General features: G+C 47.6%; 1 protein-coding gene across 1 annotated transcript in view; it reads left to right on the top strand.

The window, feature by feature from the left end:
• LOC116957929 (vitamin K-dependent protein S-like) overlaps positions 1-24158 on the top strand; it is a 122807-nt gene that overhangs the window by 1098 nt on the left and 97551 nt on the right. The window contains exons 2-5 of the mRNA XM_076058056.1: positions 8987-9156; positions 11510-11534; positions 16848-16922; positions 18433-18555. Of these exons, the coding sequence (XP_075914171.1) occupies positions 8987-9156; positions 11510-11534; positions 16848-16922; positions 18433-18555 (393 nt within the window). The remainder of the gene's footprint in view (positions 1-8986; positions 9157-11509; positions 11535-16847; positions 16923-18432; positions 18556-24158) is intronic.

Below are 24158 nucleotides of genomic sequence, written 5' to 3'. Positions count from 1 at the left end.
TGATGATGGTTAGAGTGATGATGATGGTTAGAGTGATGATGGTTAGAGTGATGATGGTTAGAGTGATGATGATGGTTAGAGTGATGATGATGGTTAGAGTGATGATGGTTAGAGTGATGATGGTTAGAGTGATGATGGTTAGTGTGATGATGGTTATAGTGATGATGGTTAGAGTGATGATGATGGTTAGAGTGATGATGGTTAGAGTGATGATGATGGTTAGAGTGATGATGATGGTTAGAGTGATGATGATGGTTAGAGTGATGATGATGGTTAGAGTGATGATTGATGGTTAGAGTGATGATGATGATTAGAGTGATGATGATGGTTAGAGTGATGATGGTGGTTAGAGTGATGATGGTTAGAGTGATGATGGTTAGAGTGATGATGATGGTTAGAGTGATGATGGTTAGAGTGATGATGATGGTTAGAGTGATGATGGTGGTTAGAGTGATGATGGTTAGAGTGATGATGGTTAGAGTGATGATGTTTAGAGTGATGATGGTTAGAGTGATGATGGTTAGGGTGATGATGATGGTAAGAGTGATGATGGTTAGTGTGATGATGGTTAGAGTGATGATGGTTAGAGTGATGCTGGTTAGAGTGATGATGATGGTTAGAGTGATGATGGTTAGAGTGATGATGGTTAGAGTGATGATGGTTAGGGTGATGATGGTTAGAGTGATGATGGTTAGAGTGATGATGGTTAGAGTGATGATGGTTAGAGTGATGATGGTTAGTGTGATGATGATGGTTAGAGTGATGATGGTTAGAGTGATGATGGTGGTTAGAGTGATGATGGTTAGAGTGATGATGATGGTTAGAGTGATGATGATGGTTAGAGTGATGATGGTTAGAGTGATGATGGTTAGAGTGATGATGATGGTTAGAGTGATGATGGTTAGAGTGATGATGGTTAGAGTGATGATGCTTAGAGTGATGATGGTTAGAGTGATGATGATGGTTAGAGTGATGATGGTTAGAGTGATGATGGTTAGAGTGATGATGATGGTTAGAGTGATGATTGTTAGAGTGATGATGATGGTTAGTGTGATGATGATGGTTAGAGTGATGATGGTTAGAGTGATGATGGTTAGAGTGATGATGGTTAGAGTGATGATGGTGGTTAGAGTGATGATGGTTACAGTGATGATGATGGTTAGTGTGATGATGGTTAGAGTGATGATGGTTAGAGTGATGATGGTTAGAGTGATGATGGTGGTTAGAGTGATGATGGTTAGAGTGATGATGATGGTTAGAGTGATGATGGTTAGAGTGATGATGGTTAGAGTGATGATGATGGTTAGAGTGATGATGATGGTTAGAGTGATGATGGTTAGAGTGATGATGGTTAGAGTGATGATGGTTAGGGTGATGATGGTTAGTGTGATGATGGTTATAGTGATGATGGTTAGAGTGATGATGATGGTTAGAGTGATGATGGTTAGAGTGATGATGATGGTTAGAGTGATGATGATGGTTAGAGTGATGATGATGGTTAGAGTGATGATGATGGTTAGAGTGATGATGATGGTTAGAGTGATGATTGATGGTTAGAGTGATGATGATGATTAGAGTGATGATGATGGTTAGAGTGATGATGGTGGTTAGAGTGATGATGGTTAGAGTGATGATGGTTAGAGTGATGATGATGGTTAGAGTGATGATGGTTAGAGTGATGATGATGGTTAGAGTGATGATGGTGGTTAGAGTGATGATGGTTAGAGTGATGATGGTTAGAGTGATGATGGTTAGAGTGATGATGTTTAGAGTGATGATGGTTAGAGTGATGATGGTTAGGGTGATGATGATGGTAAGAGTGATGATGGTTAGTGTGATGATGGTTAGAGTGATGATGGTTAGAGTGATGCTGGTTAGAGTGATGATGATGGTTAGAGTGATGATGGTTAGAGTGATGATGGTTAGAGTGATGATGGTTAGGGTGATGATGGTTAGAGTGATGATGGTTAGAGTGATGATGGTTAGAGTGATGATGGTTAGAGTGATGATGAAGGTTAGAGTGATGATGGTTAGAGTGATGATGGTTAGAGTGATGATGGTTAGTGTGATGATGGTTAGTGTGATGATGGTTAGAGTGATTATGTTTAGAGTGATGATGGTTAGGGTGATGATGGTTAGAGTGATGATAGTTAGAGTGATGATGATGGTTAGAGTGATGATGGTTAGAGTGATGATGTTTAGAGTGATGATGGTTAGGGTGATGATGGTTAGAGTGATGATGGTTAGAGTGATGATGATGGTTAGAGTGATGATGGTTAGAGTGATGATGGTTAGTATGATGATGGTTAGAGTGATGATGGTTATAGTGATGATGTTTAGAGTGATGATGGTTAAGGTGATGATGGTTAGAGTGATGATGGTTAGAGTGATGATGATGGTTAGAGTGATGATGGTTAGAGTGATGATGATGGTTAGAGTGATGGTGGTTAGAGTGATGATCGTTAGGGTGATGATGATGGTTAGTGTGATGATGGTTAGAGTGATGATGGTTAGAGTGATGATGGTTAGAGTGATGATGATGGTTAGAGTGATGATGGTTAGAGTGATGATGGTAAGGGTGATGATGATGGTTAGAGTGATGATGGTTAGGGTGATGATGGTTAGAGTGATGATGGTTAGTGTGATGATGATGGTTAGAGTGATGATGATGGTTAGAGTGATGATGATGGTTAGAGTGATGATGATGGTTAGAGTGATGATGGTTAGTGTGATGATGATGGTTAGAGTGATGATGATGGTTAGAGTGATGATGGTTAGAGTGATGATGGTTAGAGTAATGATGATGGTTAGGGTGATGATGGTTAGAGTGATGATGGTTAGAGTGATGATGGTTAGTGTGATGATGATGGTTAGAGTGATGATGATGGTTAGAGTGATGATGGTTAGAGTGATGATGATGGTTAGAGTGATGATGATGATGGTTAGAGTGATGATGGTTAGAGTGATGATGATGGTTAGAGTGATGATGGTTAGAGTGATGATGGTTAGAGTGATGATGGTTAGAGTGATGATGGTTAGAGTCATGATGGTTAGAGTGATGATGGTTAGGGTGATGATGGTTAGAGTGATGATGGTGGTTAGAGTGATGATGGTTATAGTGATGATGGTTAGAGTGATGATGGTTAGAGTGATGATGGTTAGTGTGATGATGGTTAGAGTTATGATGGTTAGAGTGATGATGGTTAGGGTGATGATGGTTAGAGTGATGATGGTTAGAGTGATGATGGTTAGTGTGATGATGGCTAGAGTGATGATGATGGTTAGAGTGATGATGGTTAGAGTGATGATGATGGTTAGAGTGATGATGATGGTTAGAGTGATGGTGGTTAGAGTGATGATGATGGTTAGTGTGATTATGTTCAGAGTGATGATGGTTAGAGTGATGATGGTTAGAGTGATGATGGTTAGAGTGACGATGTTTAGAGTGATGATGGTTAGTGTGATGATGGTTAGAGTGATGATGGTTAGAGTGATGATGGTTAGAGTGATGATGGTTAGGGTGATGATGGTTAGGGTGATGATGGTTAGAGTGATGATGATGATGGTTAGAGTGATGATGTTCAGAGTGATGATGGTTAGAGTGATGATTGTTAGAGTGATGATGGTTAGGGTGATGATGGTTAGAGTGATGATGGTTAGAGTGATGATGGTTAGAGTGATGATGGTTAGAGTCATGATGGTTAGAGTGATGATGATGGTTAGAGTGATGATGGTTAGAGTGATGATGGTTAGAGTGATGATGGTTAGAGTGATGATGGTTAGAGTCATGATGGTTATAGTGATGATGGTTAGAGTGATGATGGTTAGTGTGATGATGGCTAGAGTGATGATGATGGTTAGAGTGATGATGGTTAGAGTGATGATGATGGTTAGAGTGATGATGATGGTTAGAGTGATGGTGGTTAGAGTGATGATGATGGTTAGAGTGATTATGTTCAGAGTGATGATGGTTAGAGTGATTATGGTTAGAGTGATAATGATTAGAGTGACGATGTTTAGAGTGATGATGGTTAGTGTGATGATGGTTAGAGTGATGATGGTTAGAGTGATGATGGTTAGAGTGATGATGGTTAGGGTGATGATGGTTAGGGTGATGATGGTTAGAGTGATGATGATGATGATGGCTAGAGTGATGATGTTCAGAGTGATGATGGTTAGAGTGATGATTGTTAGAGTGATGATGGTTAGGGTGATGATGGTTAGAGTGATGATGGTTAGAGTGATGATGGTTAAAGTGATGATGGTTAGAGTGATGATGGTTAGAGTGAAAATGTTTAAAGTGATGATGGTGGTGAGAGTAATGATGGTTAGGATGATAGTGATGGTGAGAGTGATGATGGTTAATATGATGATTGTGATGAGTTTCTGTATGAGTGAGTGTACAAGTAATTGTCTGTATGTATGTGTGAGTGAGTGTCTGTATTCATGAGTGAGTGTATGTATGTCTGTGTGTATGAGTGTGTGTCTGTATTTATGTATGAGTGTATGTCTGCGTGTGTGAGTGTCTGTATGTGTGTGAGTGTCTGTATGTGGGAATGTCTGTATGTGTGTGTGAGTGAGTGTCTTTATGTATGTGTGTGTGAGTGAGTGTCTGTATGTGTGTGTGAGTGAGTGTCTGTATGTGTATGTGGGAAGCGGTAGTGTAGTGGTTAGCGCGCTCCGCTATGAACCTGGCGACCCGGGTTCGATTCCCGCTCACGGCCAACACCAGTGACGATTATTTGAACCGGTCCTGGGCCTCCCCTAGGCCGACTCAGCCTCAAATGAGTACCTGGTGCGGTGTGTAAACATTGCCACTGGGGAGACTAAGGCGGTCGGGCGTGGTGCTGGCCACCCACCCCCTCGTGTACCGTTCCGTCCTTCATAGGTGCTCACTAACAGCACTTGCCCCTACAGTCTGTTAAGGCTATACGGGGGATCTTTGTATGTGTGTGTGTGTGAGTGAGTGAGTGTCTGTATGTGTGTGTGAGTGAGTGTCTGTATGTATGTGATTGAGTGTCTGTACGTGTGTGTGTGTGAGTGTCTGGGTGTGAGTGAGTGAGTGTCTGTATGTGTGAGTGAGTGTCTATATGTGTGAGTGTCTGTATGTGTGTGTTAGTGTCTATATGTGTGTGTGAGTGTCTGCATGTGTGTCTTGAGTGTCTGTATGTGTGAGTGAGTGAGTGTCTGTATGTGTGAGTGTCTGTATGTATGTATGTGTGAGTGAGTGAGTGTATGTGTGTGAGTGTATGTGTGTGAGTGTATGTGTCAGTGAGTTTCTGTATGTATGTATGTTTGTGTGAGTGAGTGTATATGTGTATGTGTGAGTGCGTGTCTGTATGTATGTATGTTTGTGTGAGTGAGTGAGTGTATGTGTGAGTAAGTGTCTGTATGTGTGTGTGAGTGAGTGTATGTATGCATGTGTGAGTGTGTATGTGTCTGGTCTGGAGTGATTTGAGGGCATGGGCCCGATCAGCTCAATAACAACGGTAGGACGCTGCTAGAGTTTTGTGCAGCCCATGGGCTTGTAATTACCAACACGCTGTTCCGGCATCGGCGCATCCACACAACATCATGGATGCATGCCGGGTCCAAGCAAGAACATCTGCTGGACTACATAGTGACGGACCAGCGGATGCGAGCCCATGTCCTTGACACCAGGACCTACCGTGGAGCTGACCATCGACTGTAAGATGCGCCTGCCATTCTTCCACTCCGGTGGTGGGTGTACACCCAGGACCCCATTCCAACCTAAAGTGGCCTGGTCTCAGTTATCTGATGAAAGTTGCAAGCGAGAATTTCATCATCGCTTGCGGCTGGGATTGGCATCGTCCCCGACTCCTCCTGATGTCGAGGGTAAATGGGCGAGGTTTAGGACTGTGACTCATGCAGACCCTGGCTGACAGAGGAGGTGTTCAGGATGGTTGAGAAAAAGCGACAGGCCCACTGTCATCGGCTACAGAATCCCACGTCAGAGAATGAGGAGGCTTACCGCAGCCTTCGCTCGGAGGTTCGGAGAGCTGTGAGGCGCTGCAAGGATGGGTGGTGGTCGCGGGTTGCTGAGGAGATGGAGTCTGCCTCAGTGGCCCGTGATCATTCATCTCTATTTAACTCCATCAAAAAAGTAACCTGCAGCGCCACACCTATTACCATCATTAGTGGAAAAAACAGTGATCCAATCTCCGACCCCCAGGAACAGGTTTGCAGATTTGCTGAGCATTTCTGTGAGGTCCTGGGGGAGGGAAAATCCCTCAGCAAGGAAAACATCGTGGCACAAAGTGAGGATGACCCTGCTGAGGCTGCGGTGCCTCAAATATTGGAAGAAGTCATCCCGTGTGAGTGGCTGGATGAGGTGCCATCTGTTGAGGAAGTACTGAATGCGATCCGGAGTCTGAGACCAGGAAAGGCAGCGGGCAGAGATGATCTCCCAAGCGAAATGCTGAGGGAGGGTGGCGTTTGTGCACAGACTGCCCTATATGACATCATAACAACCGTCTGGACCACTGGACGGGTTCCGCAGGATTGGAAGGATGCCCTGGTGGTCCCCCTTTTTAAGAAGTCTGACCGCACAGACTGTAACAACTACAGGGGCATCTCACTCCTCAGTGTGCCGGGAAAAGTCCTGGCAAGGATTATTCAACATCGCCTTGCCAGGCACGCTGAGGAGAGGCTTTCAGAGCCCCAATGTGGTTTCAGGAAAGGGCGGTCCTGCACAGATGCCATATTTTCTGTCCGTCTGCTACAGCAGAGGTGTAGGGAATTCCAACAAGACCTACATCTCTGCTTTATTGACCTGGTCAAGGCCTATGATGCCATCAGTAGGCCTGGGCTCTGGGTTGTTCTTCGTGCTTTTGGAGTACCTGACCCTCTGCTCACGATCATTAAGGACCTTCATGATGGTGAGCGGGCCCGGGTAAAACTACGTGGCCGGGAGTCAGAGCCATTCCTTGTACACCTTGCGGTGCGACAGGGATGTCCTCTGGCTCCCACATTATTTAACATCTATTTTGACCACGTAGTTCGTGAAGCCTTCAATAGCTGTACTGGGGGAATCTCCATATGGTACAGATATAATGGGAGGCTGATCGATGCCCGGGTGCGGTCAAGGGATGGCTCCCTATTGCTCAACCAAGTTATGTATGCCGATGATTTGGTAATAGCTGCTCATTCAGAGGAGTTGGAGACGCTGCTGCTGAGACCAGAGTGTGCCACTAAGAGATGGGGCCTTACCATCAGCAGCACCAAAACTAAGCACCTGCCTGGGTATTTTGTACCATCGGACACTCCAACCCCACAACTCCCAATCGATGATGGGCCAGTTGTGGAGAGAGTGGAGAGTTTCCCATACCTGGGCAGTGTGCTTATGACCGGCTCCAGTTTAACAGCAGAGGTCTCAATCCGAATCAGTCGAGCGGCAATATATTTTCATCGGTAGCGTAACGCTGTGTGGAAGCTACCTGGTCTGTCACTCTGCACTAAGCTTCAGGTCTTCTCGGCCACGGTCATTCCCTCCCTTCTCTACGCTTGCGAAACGTGGACCCCCCCTAATGGAACATCTTCGCCGGTTTGAAACATATAGGCTGGCCTGCCTACGATCCATCCTGGGTTTAACCAGGCTGGATTGTGTGAGGAGCTCACAAATCCTTGAAAGATCTGGGCAAGGTCCCATCGGTGAGCTCGTCCGGCAGGCAAGGCTGCATTGGCTGGGTCATGTAGCCCGCATGCCAGGCCACCGCATGCCGAAACAGCTTTTGTTTGGCCAGATCGAGGGGGCTAAACGGGCGCGGCACGGGCTAGAGAAGAGATGGAGTGATGTGGTACAGGAGGACGTGGAGCTGAGTGGACTTGCCGATGACCGGTACCAGCGGTGTCAAGATCAGCCTCTGTGGAGGAGGCTCGTGAAGGACGCTACTGGGCAGTTGGAGGCAGTCGCCCTCCAACAACAACGGAGGGCGGAGGAGCGACGCTCACAACAACGAGCGGAGCGCCGGGTTGTTAAAGCACAGCAGGTTGGCGCAGTAGGGGGCACAGGTGGTGCATCAGCCAGTCATCTCAGTCAGTCGACCCGTGGCACCTGGGTCTGCCCCGTGACCTCCTGCCAACGGGCGTTCGACACTTCACGTGGCCTCAAGGTGCACATGGCCTGGCACAAGGGTCGTGGTGACGTTACCGCCACTTAGTGGCGAATGGTGGTTGTTGTTGTTGTGTACACTAGTGTGTGTGTGTGTGATGTAATCCCAATTGATCGTCGCATGCAGTAAATGCGTGGTTGAGATTAGCAGGATCAGTCAGATTATACGGGGCTACCCCCACACACAGATAAAGGTCCCCCGTGTAGCCTCTAACAGACTGTAGGGGTAAGTGCTGTGAGTAGCGAGTAGAAGCAGCACCTGTGAAGGTAGACACAGACAAAGCTCCCCCGTGTAGCCTCTAACAGGCTGTAGGGGCAAGTGCTGTGAGTAGCGAGTAGCAGCAACACCTGTGAAGGTAGACACAGACAAAGCTCCCCCGTGTAGCCTCTAACAGACTGTAGGGGCAAGTGCTGTGAGTAGCGAGTAGCAGCAGCACCTGTGAAGGTAGACACAGACAAAGGTCCCCCGTGTAGCCTGTAACAGACTGTAGGGGCAAGTGCTGTTAGCGAGCAGCACCTGTGAAGGTAGACACAGACAAAGCTCCCCCGTGTAACCTCTAACAGACTGTAGGGGCAAGTGCTGTGAGTAGCGAGTAGCAGCACTTGCCCCTACTGCCTCTTAGAGGCTATACGGGGGAGCTTCGTGAGTGTTGGGATGCTGAGCGGTGGTGCTACGAACCCGGCGACCCATGAATGGGCGATGATGATGCTGATGATGCTGATGATGATGCTGCTGATGATGATGCTGCTGATGATGCTGATGCTGATGATGCTACTGCTGCTGGTCCAATGCCGCGGTTCTTCTCCCCCCCCCTGCCCCCCTTTCCCCCCCCTGCCCCCCCTGCCCCCCCATAGTCCTGCGGCCCGACGAGGCCGGGGCGTTCCTGGGCCGCGTGCGTCGCGCCAACGACAAGGGCCTCCTGAAGCTGGAGGAGCGTCGTCAAGGCGACCTGGAGCGCGAGTGCGTGGAGGAGAGCTGCTCGCACGAGGAGGCGCGCGAGGTCTTCGAGAACGTCCCCGAGACGGTGACTACCTGCCTGCCCACCTACCTGGCTGCCTACCTGGCGACCTACCTGGCTAAACACCTACCTAGACACCTACCTGCCTGGCTACCTACCTGCCTGGCTACCTACCTGCATAGACATCTACCCACCTAGACATCTACCCACCTAGACACCTACCTGGCTGCCTACCTGCCTAGACACCTACCTGGCTACCTACCTGGCTAGACACCTACCTGCCTAGACACCTACCTGCCTGGCTAGACACCTACCTACCTGGCTACCTACCTGGCTAGACACCTACCTGCCTAGACACCTACCTGCCTGGCTACCTACCTGCCTGGCTACCTACCTGCCTGGCTACCTACCTGCCTTGACACCTACCTGCCTGGCTATCTACCTGCCTAGACACCTACCTGCCTGGCTACCTACCTGCCTGGACACCTACCTGCCTAGACACCTACCTACCTGGCCACCTACCTGACTAGACACCTACCTGCCTGGCCACCTACCTGCCTAGACGCCTACCTGATGGGCTACATACATGCCTAGACACCTACCTACCTAGACACCTACCTGCCTAGACACCTACCTGCCTAGACATCTACCCGCCTAGACACCTACCTGCCTAGACACAAACATACCTAGACACCTACCTACCTAGACACCTACCTGCCTAGACATCTACCTGCCTAGACATGTACCCGCCTAGACACGTACATACCTAGACACCTACCTACCTAGACACCTACATGCCTAGACACCTACCTGCCCAAACATCTACCCGCCTAGACACCTACCTGCCTGGCTACCTACCTGCCTAGACCCCTACCTGGCTGGCTACCTACCTACCTAGACACTTACCTGCCTAGACACCTACCTGCCTAGACACCAACCTGCCTAGACACCTACCTACCTAGACACCGACCTGCCTAGACACCTACGACCTAGATACCTACCTGCCTAGACATCTATCTACCTAGACACCTACCTGCCTAGACACCTACCTACCTAGACACATGCCTAGACACCTACCTGCCTAGACACCTACGACCTAGATACCTACCTGCCTAGACATCTATCTACCTAGACACCTACCTGCCTAGACACCTACCTACCTAGACACATGCCTAGACACCTACCTGCCTAGACACCTACCTGCCTGGCCAGCTACCTGCCTAGACGCCTACCTGATGGGCAACCTACATGCCTAGACACCTACCTACCCAGACACCTACCTGCCTAGACAACTACCTGCCTAGACACCTAGCTGCCTAGACACCTACCTGCCTAGACATCTACCCGCCTAGACACCTACCCGCCTAGACACCTACCTGCCTAGACAACTACCTGCCTAGACACCTAGCTGCCTAGACACCTACCTACCAAGACACCTACCTGCCTAGACAACTACCTGCCTAGACACCTAGCTGCCTAGACACCTACCTGCCTAGACATCTACCCGCCTAGACACCTACCTGCCTAGACACATAGATACCTAGAAACCTACCTGCCTAGACAACTACCTACCTAGACACTTACCTGCCTAGACACCTACCTGCCTAGACACCTACCTGCCTAGACACCTACCTACCTATACACCTACCTGCCTAGACATCTACCTGCCTAGACACCTACCTACCTGGTCACCTACCTAGACACCTACCTGCCTAGACATCTACCTGCCTAGACACCTACTTACCTAGACAACTATCTAGACACCTACCTGCCTAGACATCTATCTGACTAGACATCTACCTACCTGGACACCTACCTACCTAGACACCTACCTAGACAACTACCTAGACACCCACCTGCCTAGACACCCACCTGACTAGACATCTACCCAAATAGACACCTACCTACCTAGACACCTACCTAAACACCTACCTAGACACCTACCTACCTACCTAGACACCTACCTACCTGCCTAGACACCTACCTAGACACCTACCTACCTGACTAGACACCTACCTACCTGCCTAGACACCTACCTACCTAGACACCTACCTACCTACCTAGACACCTACCTACCTAGACACCTGCCTAGACACCCACCTGACTAGACATCTACCCAACTAGACACCTACCTACCTAGACACCTACCTAGACACCTACCTAGACACCTACCTACCTACCTAGACACCTACCTACCTGCCTAGACACCTACCTACCTAGACACCTACCTACGTAGACACCTACCTAGACAACTACCTAGACACCTACCTAGACACCTACCTACCTGCCTAGACACCTACCTACCTAGACACCTACCTACCTAGACACCTACCTAGACAACTACCTAGACACCTACCTGCCTGCCCACCTGCCTGATGCTAACGCTGTGATCCATGTCCTGTGTTCTTTTCTCCCCCAGGAGTACTTCTACCCAAGATACCAAGGTGAATGGAGTGTGACATCACTTGTAGAAGGGCAGCTAGAGAGACTGGTGATGTTCTAGAAGGGCAGCTAGAGAGCCTGGTGATGTTGTAGAAGGGCATCTACCTGCCTAGACACTTACCTGCCTAGACACCTACCTAGACAACTACCTGCCTAGACACCTACCTACCTTCTAGAAGGGCAGCTAGAGAGCCTGGTGATGTTGTAGAAGGGCAGCTAGAGAGCCTGGTGATGTTCTAGAAGGGCAGCTAGAGAGCCTAGTGATGCTCTAGAAGGGCAGCTAGAGAGTCTGGTGACGTTGTAGAAAGGCAGCGAGAGAGCCTGGTGATGTTCTTGAAGGGCAGCTAGAGAGACTGGTGATGTTCTAGAAAGGCAGCTAGAGAACCTAGTGATGCTCTAGAAGGGCAGCTAGAGAGACTGGTGATGTTCTAGAAGGGCAGCTGAGAGCCTGGTGATGTTCTAGAAGGGCAGCTAGAGAGACTGGTGATGTTCTAGAAGGGCAGATAGAGAGACTGGTGATGTTCTAAAAGGGCAGCTAGAGAGCCTGGTGATGCTCTAGAAGGGCAGCTAGAGAGCCTGGTGATGTTCTAGAAGGGCAGGTAAAGAGCCTGGTGATGTTCTAGAAGGGCAGCTAGAGAGCCTGGTGATGTTCTAGAAGGGCAGCTAGAGAGCCTAGTGATGCTCTAGAAGGGCAGCTAGAGAGTCTGGTGACGTTGTAGAAAGGCAGCGAGAGAGCCTGGTGATGTTCTAGAAGGGCAGCTAGAGAGACTGGTGATGTTCTAGAAAGGCAGCTAGAGAACCTAGTGATGCTCTAGAAGGGCAGCTAGAGAGACTGGTGATGTTCTAGAAGGGCAGCTGAGAGCCTGGTGATGTTCTAGAAGGGCAGCTAGAGAGACTGGTGATGTTCTAGAAGGGCAGATAGAGAGACTGGTGATGTTCTAGAAGGGCAGCTAGAGAGCCTGGTGATGCTCTAGAAGGGCAGCTAGAGAGCCTGGTGATGTTCTAGAAGGGCAGCTAGAGAGACTGGTGATGTTCTAGAAGGGCAGCTAGAGAGCCTGGTGATGCTCTAGAAGGGCAGCTAGATAACCTGGTGATGTTCTAGAAGGGCAGCTAGAGAGACTGGTGATGTTCTAGAAGGGCAGCTAGAGAGACTGGTGATGTTCTAGACGGGCAGCTAGAGAGCCTGGTGATGCTCTTGAAGGGCATCTAGAGAGACTGGTGATGTTCTAGAAGGGCAGCTAAAGAACCTGGTGATGTTCTAGAAGGGCAGCTAGAGAGCCTGGTGATGCTCTAGAAGGGCAGCTAGAGAGACTGGTGATGTTGTAGAAGGGCAGCTAGAGAGCCTGGTGATGTTCTAGAAGGGCAGCTAGAGAGACTGGTGATGCTCTAGAAGGGCAGCTGGAGAGCCTGGTGATGGTCTAGAAGGGCAGCTAGAGAGCCTGGTGATGTTGTAGAAGGGCAGCTAGAGAGCCTGGTGATATTCTAGAAGGGCAGCTAGAGAGCCTGGTGATGTTCTAGAAGGGCAGCTAGAAAGCCTGGTGATGTTCTAGAAGGGCAGCTAGAGAGCATGGTGATGTTGTAGAAGGGCAGCTAGAGAGACTGGTGATGTTGTAGAAGGGCAGCTAGAGAGACTGGTGATGTTGTAGAAGGGCAGCTAGAGAGACTGGTGATGTTCTAGAAGGGCAGCTAGTGAGCCTGGTGATGTTCTAGAAGGGCAGCTGGAGAACCTGGTGATATTCTAGAAGGGCAGCTGGAGAACCTGGTGATGTTCTAGAAGGGCAGCTAGAGAGCATGGTGATGTTGTAGAAGGGCAGCTAGAGAGACTGGTGATGTTGTAGAAGGGCAGCTAGAGAGCCTGGTGATGTTCTAGAAGGGCAGCTAGAGAGACTGGTGATGTTCTAGAAGGGCAGCTAGAGAGACTGGTGATGTTGTAGAAGGGCAGCTAGAGAGACTGGTGATGTTCTAGAAGGGCAGCTAGAGAGCCTGGTGATGTTCTAGAAGGGCAGCTAGAGAGACTGGTGATGCTCTAGAAGGGCAGCTAGAGAGCCTGGTGATGTTCTAGAAGGGCAGCTAGAGAGACTGGTGATGTTCTAGAAGGGCAGCTAGAGAGCCTGGTGATGTTCTAGAAGGGCAGCTGGAGAACCTGGTGATATTCTAGAAGGGCAGCTAGAGAGACTGGTGATGTTGTAGAAGGGCAGCTAGAGAGCCTGGTGATGTTGTAGAAGGGCAGCTAGAGAGCCTGGTGATGTTCTAGAAGGGCAGCTAGATAGCCTGGTGATGCTCTAGAAGGGCAGCTAGAAAGCCTGGTGATGCTCTAGAAGGGCAGCTAGAGAGCCTGGTGATGTTGTAGAAGGGCAGCTAGAGAGCCTGGTGATGTTCTAGAAGGGCAGCTAGAGAGCCTGGTGATGTTCTAGAAGGGCAGCTAGAAAGCCTGGTGATGCTCTAGAAGGGCAGCTAGAGAGCATGGTGATGTTGTAGAAGGGCAGCTAGAGAGACTGGTGATGTTCTAGAAGGGCAGCTAGAGAGACTGGTGATGTTCTAGAAGAGCAGCTAGAGAGACCGGTGATGCTCTAGAAGGGCAGCTAGAGAGCCTGGTGATGTTCTAGAAGGGCAGCTAGAGCGCCTGGTGATGTTCTAGAAGGGCAGCTAGAGAGCCTGGTGATGTTCTAGAAGGGCAGCTAGAGACCCTGGTGATGTTCCAGAAGGGCAGCTAGAGAGACTGGTGATGTTCTATAAGGGCAGCTAGAGAGACTGGTGATTTTCTTTAAGGGCAGCTAGAGAGCCTGGTAATGTTCTAGAAGGGCAGCTAGAGAGCCTGGTGATGTTCTAGAAGGGCAGCTAGAGAGCCTGGTGATGTTCTAGAAGGGCAGCTAGAGAGCTTGGTGATGCTCTAGAAGGGCAGCTAGAGAGACTGGTGATGCCCTAGAAGGGCAGCTAGAGAGCTTGGTGATGTTCTAGAAAGGCAGCTGAGAGTCTGGTGATGTTCTAGAAGGGCAGCTGAGAGCCTGGTGATGTTCTAGAAGGGCAGCTAGAGAGACTGGTGATGTTCTAGAAGGGCAGCAAGATCACCTGGTGATGCTCTAGAAGGGCAGCTAGAGAGCCTGGTGATGCTCTAGAAGGGCAGCTAGAGAGACTGGTGATGTTGTAGAAGGGCAGCTAGAGAGCCTGGTGATGTTCTACAAGGGCAGCTAGAGAGCCTGGTGATGTTCTAGAAGAGCAGCTAGAGAGACTGGTGATGCTCTAGAAGGGCAGCTAGAGAGTCTGGTGATGTGCTAGAAGGGCAGCTAGAGAGCCTGGTGATGTTCTAGAAGGGCAGCTAGAGAGACTGGTGATGCTCTAGAAGGGCAGCTAGAGAGCCTGGTGATGTTCTACAAGGGCAGCTAGAGAGCCTGGTGATGTTCTAGAAGGGCAGCTAGAGAGCCTGGTGATGTTCTAGAAGGGCAGCTAGAGAGACTGGTGATGTTCTAGAAGGGCAGCTAGAGAGCCTGGTGATGTTCTAGAAGGGCAGCTAGAGAGACTGGTGATGCTCTAGAAGGGCAGCTAGAGAGACTGGTGATGCTCTAGAAGGGCAGCTAGAGAGCCTGGTGATGTTCTAGAAGGGCAGCTAGAGAGTCTGGTGATGTTCTAGAAGGGCAGCTAAAGAGCCTGGAGATGTTGTAGAAGGGCAGCTAGAGAGCCTGGTGATGTTCTAAAAGGGCAGCTAGAGAGTCTGGTGATGTTCTAGAAGGGCAGCTAGAGAGCCTGGTGATGTTCTAAAAGGGCAGCTAGAGAGCCTGGTGATGCTCTAGAAGGGCAGCTACAGAGCCTGGTGATGTTCTAGAAGGGCAGCTAGAGAGACTGGTGATGTTGTAATAGGGCAGCTAGAGAGACTGGTGATGCTCTAGAAGGGCAGCTAGAGAGCCTGGTGATGTTCTAGAAGGGCAGCTAGAGAGCCTGGTGATGTTCTAGAAGGGCAGCTAGAGAGACTGGTGATGTTCTAGAAGGGCAGCTAGAGAGACTGGTGATGTTCTAGAAGGGCAGCTAGAGAGCCTGGTGATGTTCTAGAAGGGCAGCTAGAGAGTCTGGTGATGTTCTAGAAGGGCAGCTAGAGAGACTGGTGATGTTCTAGAAGGGCAGCTAGAGAGACTGGTGATGTTCTAGAAGGGCAGCTAGAGAGTCTGGTGATGCTGTAGAAGGGCAGCTAGAGAGACTGGTGATGTTGTAGAAGGGCAGCTAGAGAGCCTGGTGATGTTCTAGAAGGGCAGCTAGAGAGACTGGTGATGCTCTAGAAGGGCAGCTAGAGAGACTGGTGATGTTCTAGAAGGGCAGCTAGAGACCCTGGTGATGTTCTAGATGGGCAGCTAGAGAGCCTGGTGATGTTCTAGAAGGGCAGCTAGAGAGCCTGGTGATGTTCTAGAAGGGCAGCTAGAGAGACTGGTGATGTTCTAGAAGGGCAGCTAGAGAGACTGGTGATGTTCTAGAAGGGCAGCTAGAGAGACTGGTGATGTTCTAGAAGGGCAGCTAGAGAGCCTGGTGATGTTCTAGAAGGGCAGCTAGAGAGCCTGTTGATGTTCTAGAAGGGCAGCTAGAGACCCTGGTGATGTTCCAGAAGGGCAGCTAGAGAGACTGGTGATGTTCTAGAAGGGCAGCTAGAGACACTGGTGATGTTCTAGAAGGGCAGCTAGAGAGTCTGGTGATGTTCTAGAAGGGCAGCTAGAGAGACTGGTGATGTTCTAGATGGGCAGCTAGAGAGTCTGGTGATGTTCTAGAAGGGCAGCTAGAGAGACTGGCGATGTTCTAGAATGGCAGCTAGAGAGCCTGGTGATGTTCTAGAAGGGCAGCTAGAGAGCCTGGTGATGTTCTAGAAGGGCAGCTAGAGAGACTGGTGATGTTCTAGAAGGGCAGCTAGAGAGACTGGTGATGCTCTAGAAGGGCAGCTAGAGAGCCTGGTGATGTTCTAGAAGGGCAGCTAGAGAGCCTGGTGATGTTCTAGAAGGGCAGCTAGAGAACCTGGTGATGCTGTAGAAGGGCAGCTAGAGAGCCTGGTGATGTTCTAGAAGGGCAGGTAGAGAACCTGGTGATGCTCTAGAAGGGCAGCTAGAGAACCTGGTGATGCTGTAGAAGGGCAGCTAGAGAGCCTGGTGATGTTCTAGAAGCGGTGGCTGAGGATTGAGGAGTGGGGAGGAGTTGGTGAGGGGTTGGTGAGGGGTTGGTGAGGGGTGGTGGGTTGTGGTGAGGGGTGGGGTTGGTGTAGATGGTGATTGGTGAGTGGGAGGGAGATGACCTCTTGGCCTTGACCTCTTCACCCCCCCCCCTCCCCCCCCCCTTGGGGTCAGAGTGCAGCAGGAAGTTGGGAGCAGCCCCCCGGAGTGATGACGATGCGAAGAGAATCTTCAAGGGCTGTGTGCGGGGTGAGCAGCAGCAGCATCATCATCAGCATCATCATCATCAGCATCATCATCAGCATCATCATCAGCATCATCATCATCAGCATCATCATCAGCATCATCATCAGCAGCATCATCATCAGCATCATCATCATCAGCATCATCATCAGCATCATCATCAGCAGCATCATCATCAGCATCATCAGCAGCATCATCATTAGCAGCAGCATCAGCAGCAGCATCATCATCATCAGCAGCAGCATCATCAGCATCATCAGCAGCATCATCATTAGCAGCAGCATCAGCAGCAGCATCATCATCAACAGCAACATCATCATCAGCAGCGGCATCATCATTACCAGCATGATCATCAGCAGCAGCATCATCAGCAGCAGCATCATCATTAGCAGCAGCATCATCAGCAGCATCATCATCATCAACAGCAGCATCATCAGCAGCATCATCATCAGCAGCATCATCAGCAGCAGCAGCAGCATCAGCATCATCATCAGCAGCAGCATCATCATCATTGCCAGCAGCATCATGAAAATAATCGGCAGCAGCATGTGTTGGAGTCTTGAGTCTCTCTCATCAACATCATCACGGTGGCTAGGAGATGTTGACTACCTCGCCTGGTCTACAGGAGGTCGTGGGTTCGATCCCGAACCTAACGATGCCTGCTGCTGTATATGTGGAGTCTGCGTCTCTCATCATCATCATCATTACGGTGGCTAGATGTTGATGACCTCGCCTGGTGCACAGGAGGTCGTGGGTTCTACCCCGACCCTGAATATGCCTGCTGCTGCTGTAGATGTGGAGTCTGAGTCTCTCTCTCTCTCATCATCATCACGGTGGCCAGGAGATGTTGACTCCCTCGCCTGGTCTACAGGGAGTCGACCCTGACGATGCCTGCTGCTGCTGTAGATGTGGAGTCTGAGTCTCTCTCTCTCTCTCATCATCATCACGGTGGCTAGGAGATGTTGACTACCTCGCCTGGTCTACAGGAGGTCGTGGGTTCTACCCCGACCCTGACGATGCCTGCTGCTGCTGTAGATGTGGAGTCTGAGTCTCTCTCTCATCATCATCACGGTGGCTAAGAGATGTTAACTACCTCGCCTGGTACACAGGAGGTCGACCCTGACGATGCCTTCCCCGGCTGTTGTTTTCTCACGCGGCACATTGGCGATGTTGGAGGGGTCTCAAAAGGGAGCAGCTCAGTGGGGTGGCTCGTCCCGTTAGTGACCCCTACCCCCTCGCTCTCCCCTACCCCCTCGCTCTCCCCTACCCCCTCTCTCTACACCTACCCCCTCGCTCTCCCCTACCCCCCTCTCTCTCCCCTACCCCCTCGCTCTCCCCTACCCCCCTCTCTCTCCCCTACCCCCTCGCTCTCCCCTACCCCCTCTCTCTCTCCTACCCCCTCTCTCTACACCTACCGCCTCTCTCTACACCTACCCCCTCGCTCTCCCCTACCCCCTCTCTCTACACCTACCCCCTCTCTCTACACCTACCCTCCCCACGCCCCTCCCCCCGGCAGCGCTACCCAATCAGTGCAGCCCCCCGCCGTGCCGGGCGGAGTCCTCCAGCGGCTGCGTGGACCTCCAGGGCGACTTCGCCTGCCGCTGCCTGCCGGGCTGGACCGGCAAGACCTGTTCAGAGGGTAAACAACTACAACAACAACTACAACAACACACAACTACAACAACACAACAACAACACACAACAACAACAACACACAACAACAACACACAATAACAACAACAACAACAACGACTTCGCCTGCCGCTGCCTGCCGGGCTGGACCGGCAAGACCTGTTCAGAAGGTAAACAACTACAACAACTACAACAACAACTACAACAACAACACACAACTACAACAACACAACAACAACACACAACAACAACAACACACAACAACTACAACACACAACAACAACAACAACAACAACGACTTCGCCTGCCGCTGCCTGCCGGGCTGGACCGGCAAGACCTGTTCAGAGGGTAAACAACTACAACAACAACTACAACAACACACAACTACAACAACACAACAACAACACACAACAACAACAACACACAACAACAACACACAATAACAACAACAACAACAACGACTTCGCCTGCCGCTGCCTGCCGGGCTGGACCGGCAAGACCTGTTCAGAAGGTAAACAACTACAACAACTACAACAACAACACACAACTACAACAACACAACAACAACACACAACAACAACAACACACAACAACAACACACAATAACAACAACAACAACAACAACGACTTCGCCTGCCGCTGCCTGCCGGGCTGGACCGGCAAGACCTGTTCAGAAGGTAAACAACTACAACAACTACAACAACAACTACAACAACACACAACTACAACAACACAACAACAACACACAACAACAACAACACACAACAACAACACACAATAACAACAACAACAACGACTTCGCCTGCCGCTGCCTGCCGGGCTGGACCGGCAAGACCTGTTCAGAGGGTAAACAACTACAACAACACAACAACAACACACAGCAACTACAACACACAACAACTACAACAACACACAACAACAACACGCAACAACAACAACAACTACAACAACAACACACAACAACAACAACAACTACAACAACACACAACTACAACAACACAACAACAACTACAACACACAACAACAACAACAACTACAACACACAACAACAACAACAACAACGACTTCGCCTGCCGCTGCCTGCCGGGCTGGACCGGCAAGACCTGTTCAGAGGGTAAACAACTACAACAACAACTACAACAACAACAACACACAGCAACTACAACAACAACACACAACAACTACAACAACACACAACAACAACACACAACAACAACAACAACAACGACTTCGCCTGCCGCTGCCTGCCGGGCTGGACCGGCAAGACCTGTTCAGAGGGTAAACAACTACAACAACAACTACAACAACAACAACACACAGCAACTACAACAACAACACACAACAACTACAACAACACACAACAACAACACACAACAACAACAACAACAACGACTTCGCCTGCCGCTGCCTGCCGGGCTGGACCGGCAAGACCTGTTCAGAGAGTAAACAACTACAATAACAACTACAACAACAACAACACACAGCCACTACAACTACTACAACAACTACAACAACTACAACACACAACAACAACAACAACAACTACAACTACAACTACAACAACACACAACTACAACAACACACAACTACAACAACAACAACTACAACAACGACTTCGCCTGCCGTTGCCTGCCGGGCTGGACCGGCAAGACCTGTTCAGAAGGTAAACAACAGCTACAACTACTACAACAAGAACAACACACAGCAACTACAACACACAACAACAACAACACACAACAACTACAACAACAACAACTACAACTACAACACACAACAACAACTACAACAACTACTACAACAACTACAACTACAACAACAACACACAACAACACACAACAACAACACACAACAACAACAACACACAACAACTACAACAACACACAACTACAACTACAACAACACACAACAACAACTACAACTACTACAACAACACACAACTACAACTACAACAACACACAACAACAACACGCAACAACAACAACTACAACAACAACAACACACAACAACAACAACTACAACAACAACACAACAACAACTACAACTACAACAACACACAACAACAACACACAACAACAACACACAACAACAACAACAACGACTTCGCCTGCCGCTGCCTGGCGGGCTGGACCGGCAAGACCTGTTCAGAGGGTAAACAACTACAACAACTACAACAACAACTACAACAACTACAACTACAACAACACACAACTACAACAACACACAACAACTACAAAAACTACCACAACAACACACAACAACAACTACAACAACAACACACAACAACACACAGCAACTACAACAACAACAACAACACACAACAACTACAACAACAACACACACCAACAACTACAACTACTACAACAACTACAACTACAACAACTACAACACACAACAACAACAACACACAACAACAACTACAACAACAACACACAACAACACACAGCAACTACAACAACAACACACAACAACTACAACAACAACACACACCAACAACTACAACTACTACAACAACTACAACTACAACAACTACAACACACAACAACAACAACACACAACAACAACTACAACTACAACAACAACACACAGCAACTACAACACACAACAACTACAACAACTACAACAACAACACACAACAACAACAACAACTACAACAACAACAACTACAACTACAACAACACACAACAACAACAACTACAACACACAACAACAACTACAACAACTACTACAACAACTACAACAACAACAACACACAACAACTACAACAACACACAACAACAACTACAACTACTACAACAACAACTACAACAACAACACAGAACAACACACAACAACACACAACAACAACACACAACAACAACAACAACAACAACACACAACTACAACTACTACAACAACAACTACAACTACTACAACAACAACAACTACAACAACTACAACTACAACAACACACAACTACAACAACACACAACTACAACAACAACAACTACAACAACTACAACAACACACAACAACAACACACAACAACTACAAAAACTACCACAACAACACACAACAACAACTACAACACACAACAACAACAACAACAACGACTTCGCCTGCCGCTGCCTGGCGGGCTGGACTGGCAAGACCTGTTCAGAGGGTAAACAACTACTACAACTACAACAACTACAACTACAACAACACACAACTACAACAACACACAACAACAACTACAACACACAACAACAACTACAACAACTACTACAACAACTACAACTACAACAACTACAACAACAACACACAACAACACACAACAACAACACACAACAACAACAACACACAACAACTACAACAACACACAACTACAACTACAACAACAACACACAACAACAACTACAACTACTACAACAACACACAACTACAACTACACACAACAACAACACGCAACAACAACAACTACAACTACAACAACAACAACACACAACAACTACAACAACTACAACAACAACTACAACAACTACAACTACAACAACACACAACTACAACAACACACAACAACTACAAAAACTACCACAACAACACACAACAACAACAACAACACACAACAACAACTACAACAACACACAACAACAACAACACACAACAACAACAACAACTACACACAACAACAACTACAACACACAACAACAACAACTACAACACACAACAACAACAACTACAACACACAACAACAACAACTACAACACACAACAACAACAACACACAACAACACACAACAACAACACACAACAACAACAACAACACACAACAACAACTACAACTACTACAACAACAACTACAACTACTACAACAACACACAACAACTACACACAACAACTACAACAACTACACACAACAACTACAACAACTACAATAACTGCAACATACAACAACTACAACAACTACAACAACAACTACAACAACTACAACAACTACAACAACACACAACTACAACAACACACAACAACTACAACACACAACAACAACAACACACAACTACAACAACACACAACTACAACAACACACAACAACTACAACAACTACAACAACACACAACTACAACAACACACAACAACTACAACAACTACAACAACAACACACAACAACAACTACAACAACACACAACAACAACAACACACAACAACAACAACTACACACAACAACAACTACAACACACAACAACTACAACACACAACAACAACAACTACAACACACAACAACAACAACAACTACAACACACAACAACAACAACAACAACACACAACAACACACAACTACAACACACAACAACAACACACAACAACACACTACAACAACTACAACACACAACAACAACACACAACAACACACTACAACAACAACTACAACAACACACAACAACTACAACTACAACAACAACACACAACAACAACAACAACTACAACACACAACAACAACAACAACAACGACTTCGCCTGCCGCTGCCTGCCGGGCTGGACCGGCAAGACCTGTTCAGAGGGTAAACAACTACAACAACAACTACAACAACAACAACACACAGCAACTACAACACACAACAACAACTACAACAACACACAACTACAACAACAACAACTACAACTACAACAACTACAACAACAACAACACACAACAACACACAACAACTACAACAACACACAACAACACACAACAACAACTACAACAACACACAACAACAACTACAACAACACACAACAACAACAACTACAACACACAACAACAACAACACACAACAACTACAACAACTACAATAACTACAACACACAACAACAACAACTACAACACACAACTACAACAACAACACACAACAACAACCCACAACAACAAGAACCCACAACAACACACAACCCACAACAACAACCCACAACAACAACACACAACAACAACACACAACAACCCACAACACAACAACAACAACAATAACAACAACAACCCACAACAACAACCCACAACAACAACAACCACAACAACAACCCACAACAACAACAACCCACAACAACAACCCACAACAACAACAACAACCCACAACAACAACCCACAACAACAACAACCCACAACAACAACCCACAACAACAACAACCCACAACAACAACCCACAACCACAACAACCAATCCTACAGCAGGCACCCTGCACCGGGGCTGGGCACGGTTGTCCACGTGCGGTGCCAAAGAAGTTCCACAAACCTCCTCCTGTTCTTGGGGTCTTTCGGTGAAGCCACGAAGATAGATCAAATAATAAAAAATATATAATAAAAAATAACAAAAAAATTAAAATAAAAAATAATACAAAAAATTATACATCATAAAAAAATAACAAAAATATTAAAATAAAAAATAATTTAAAAATATTAGAAATAATAGAAACACAAATAATTTTTTTAATTAGAAATAAATAATAAACGATATTTGGAATAAGAATAAATTAATAAAAATAATACAAATATAAAAATACGTTGTGAAAAGAAAAATATTAAATATAAAAATAATTTGAAAAATGAAAACAATATTTCGACGTTTCAATCGCAACGTAAGCAATCGTCATCAGGTGAGTTGCTGAGATTCATCACCTGATGA

Source organism: Petromyzon marinus (genome assembly GCF_048934315.1).
Source record: "Petromyzon marinus isolate PM22_M1 ecotype Great Lakes invasive population chromosome 67 unlocalized genomic scaffold, UKy_Petmar_22M1.pri1.0 chr67_unloc.6, whole genome shotgun sequence".
Taxonomy (NCBI): Eukaryota; Metazoa; Chordata; class Hyperoartia; order Petromyzontiformes; family Petromyzontidae; genus Petromyzon; species Petromyzon marinus.
Note: the sequence above shows the minus strand (reverse complement) of the source record. Positions and strands in the feature narration are given on the sequence as shown.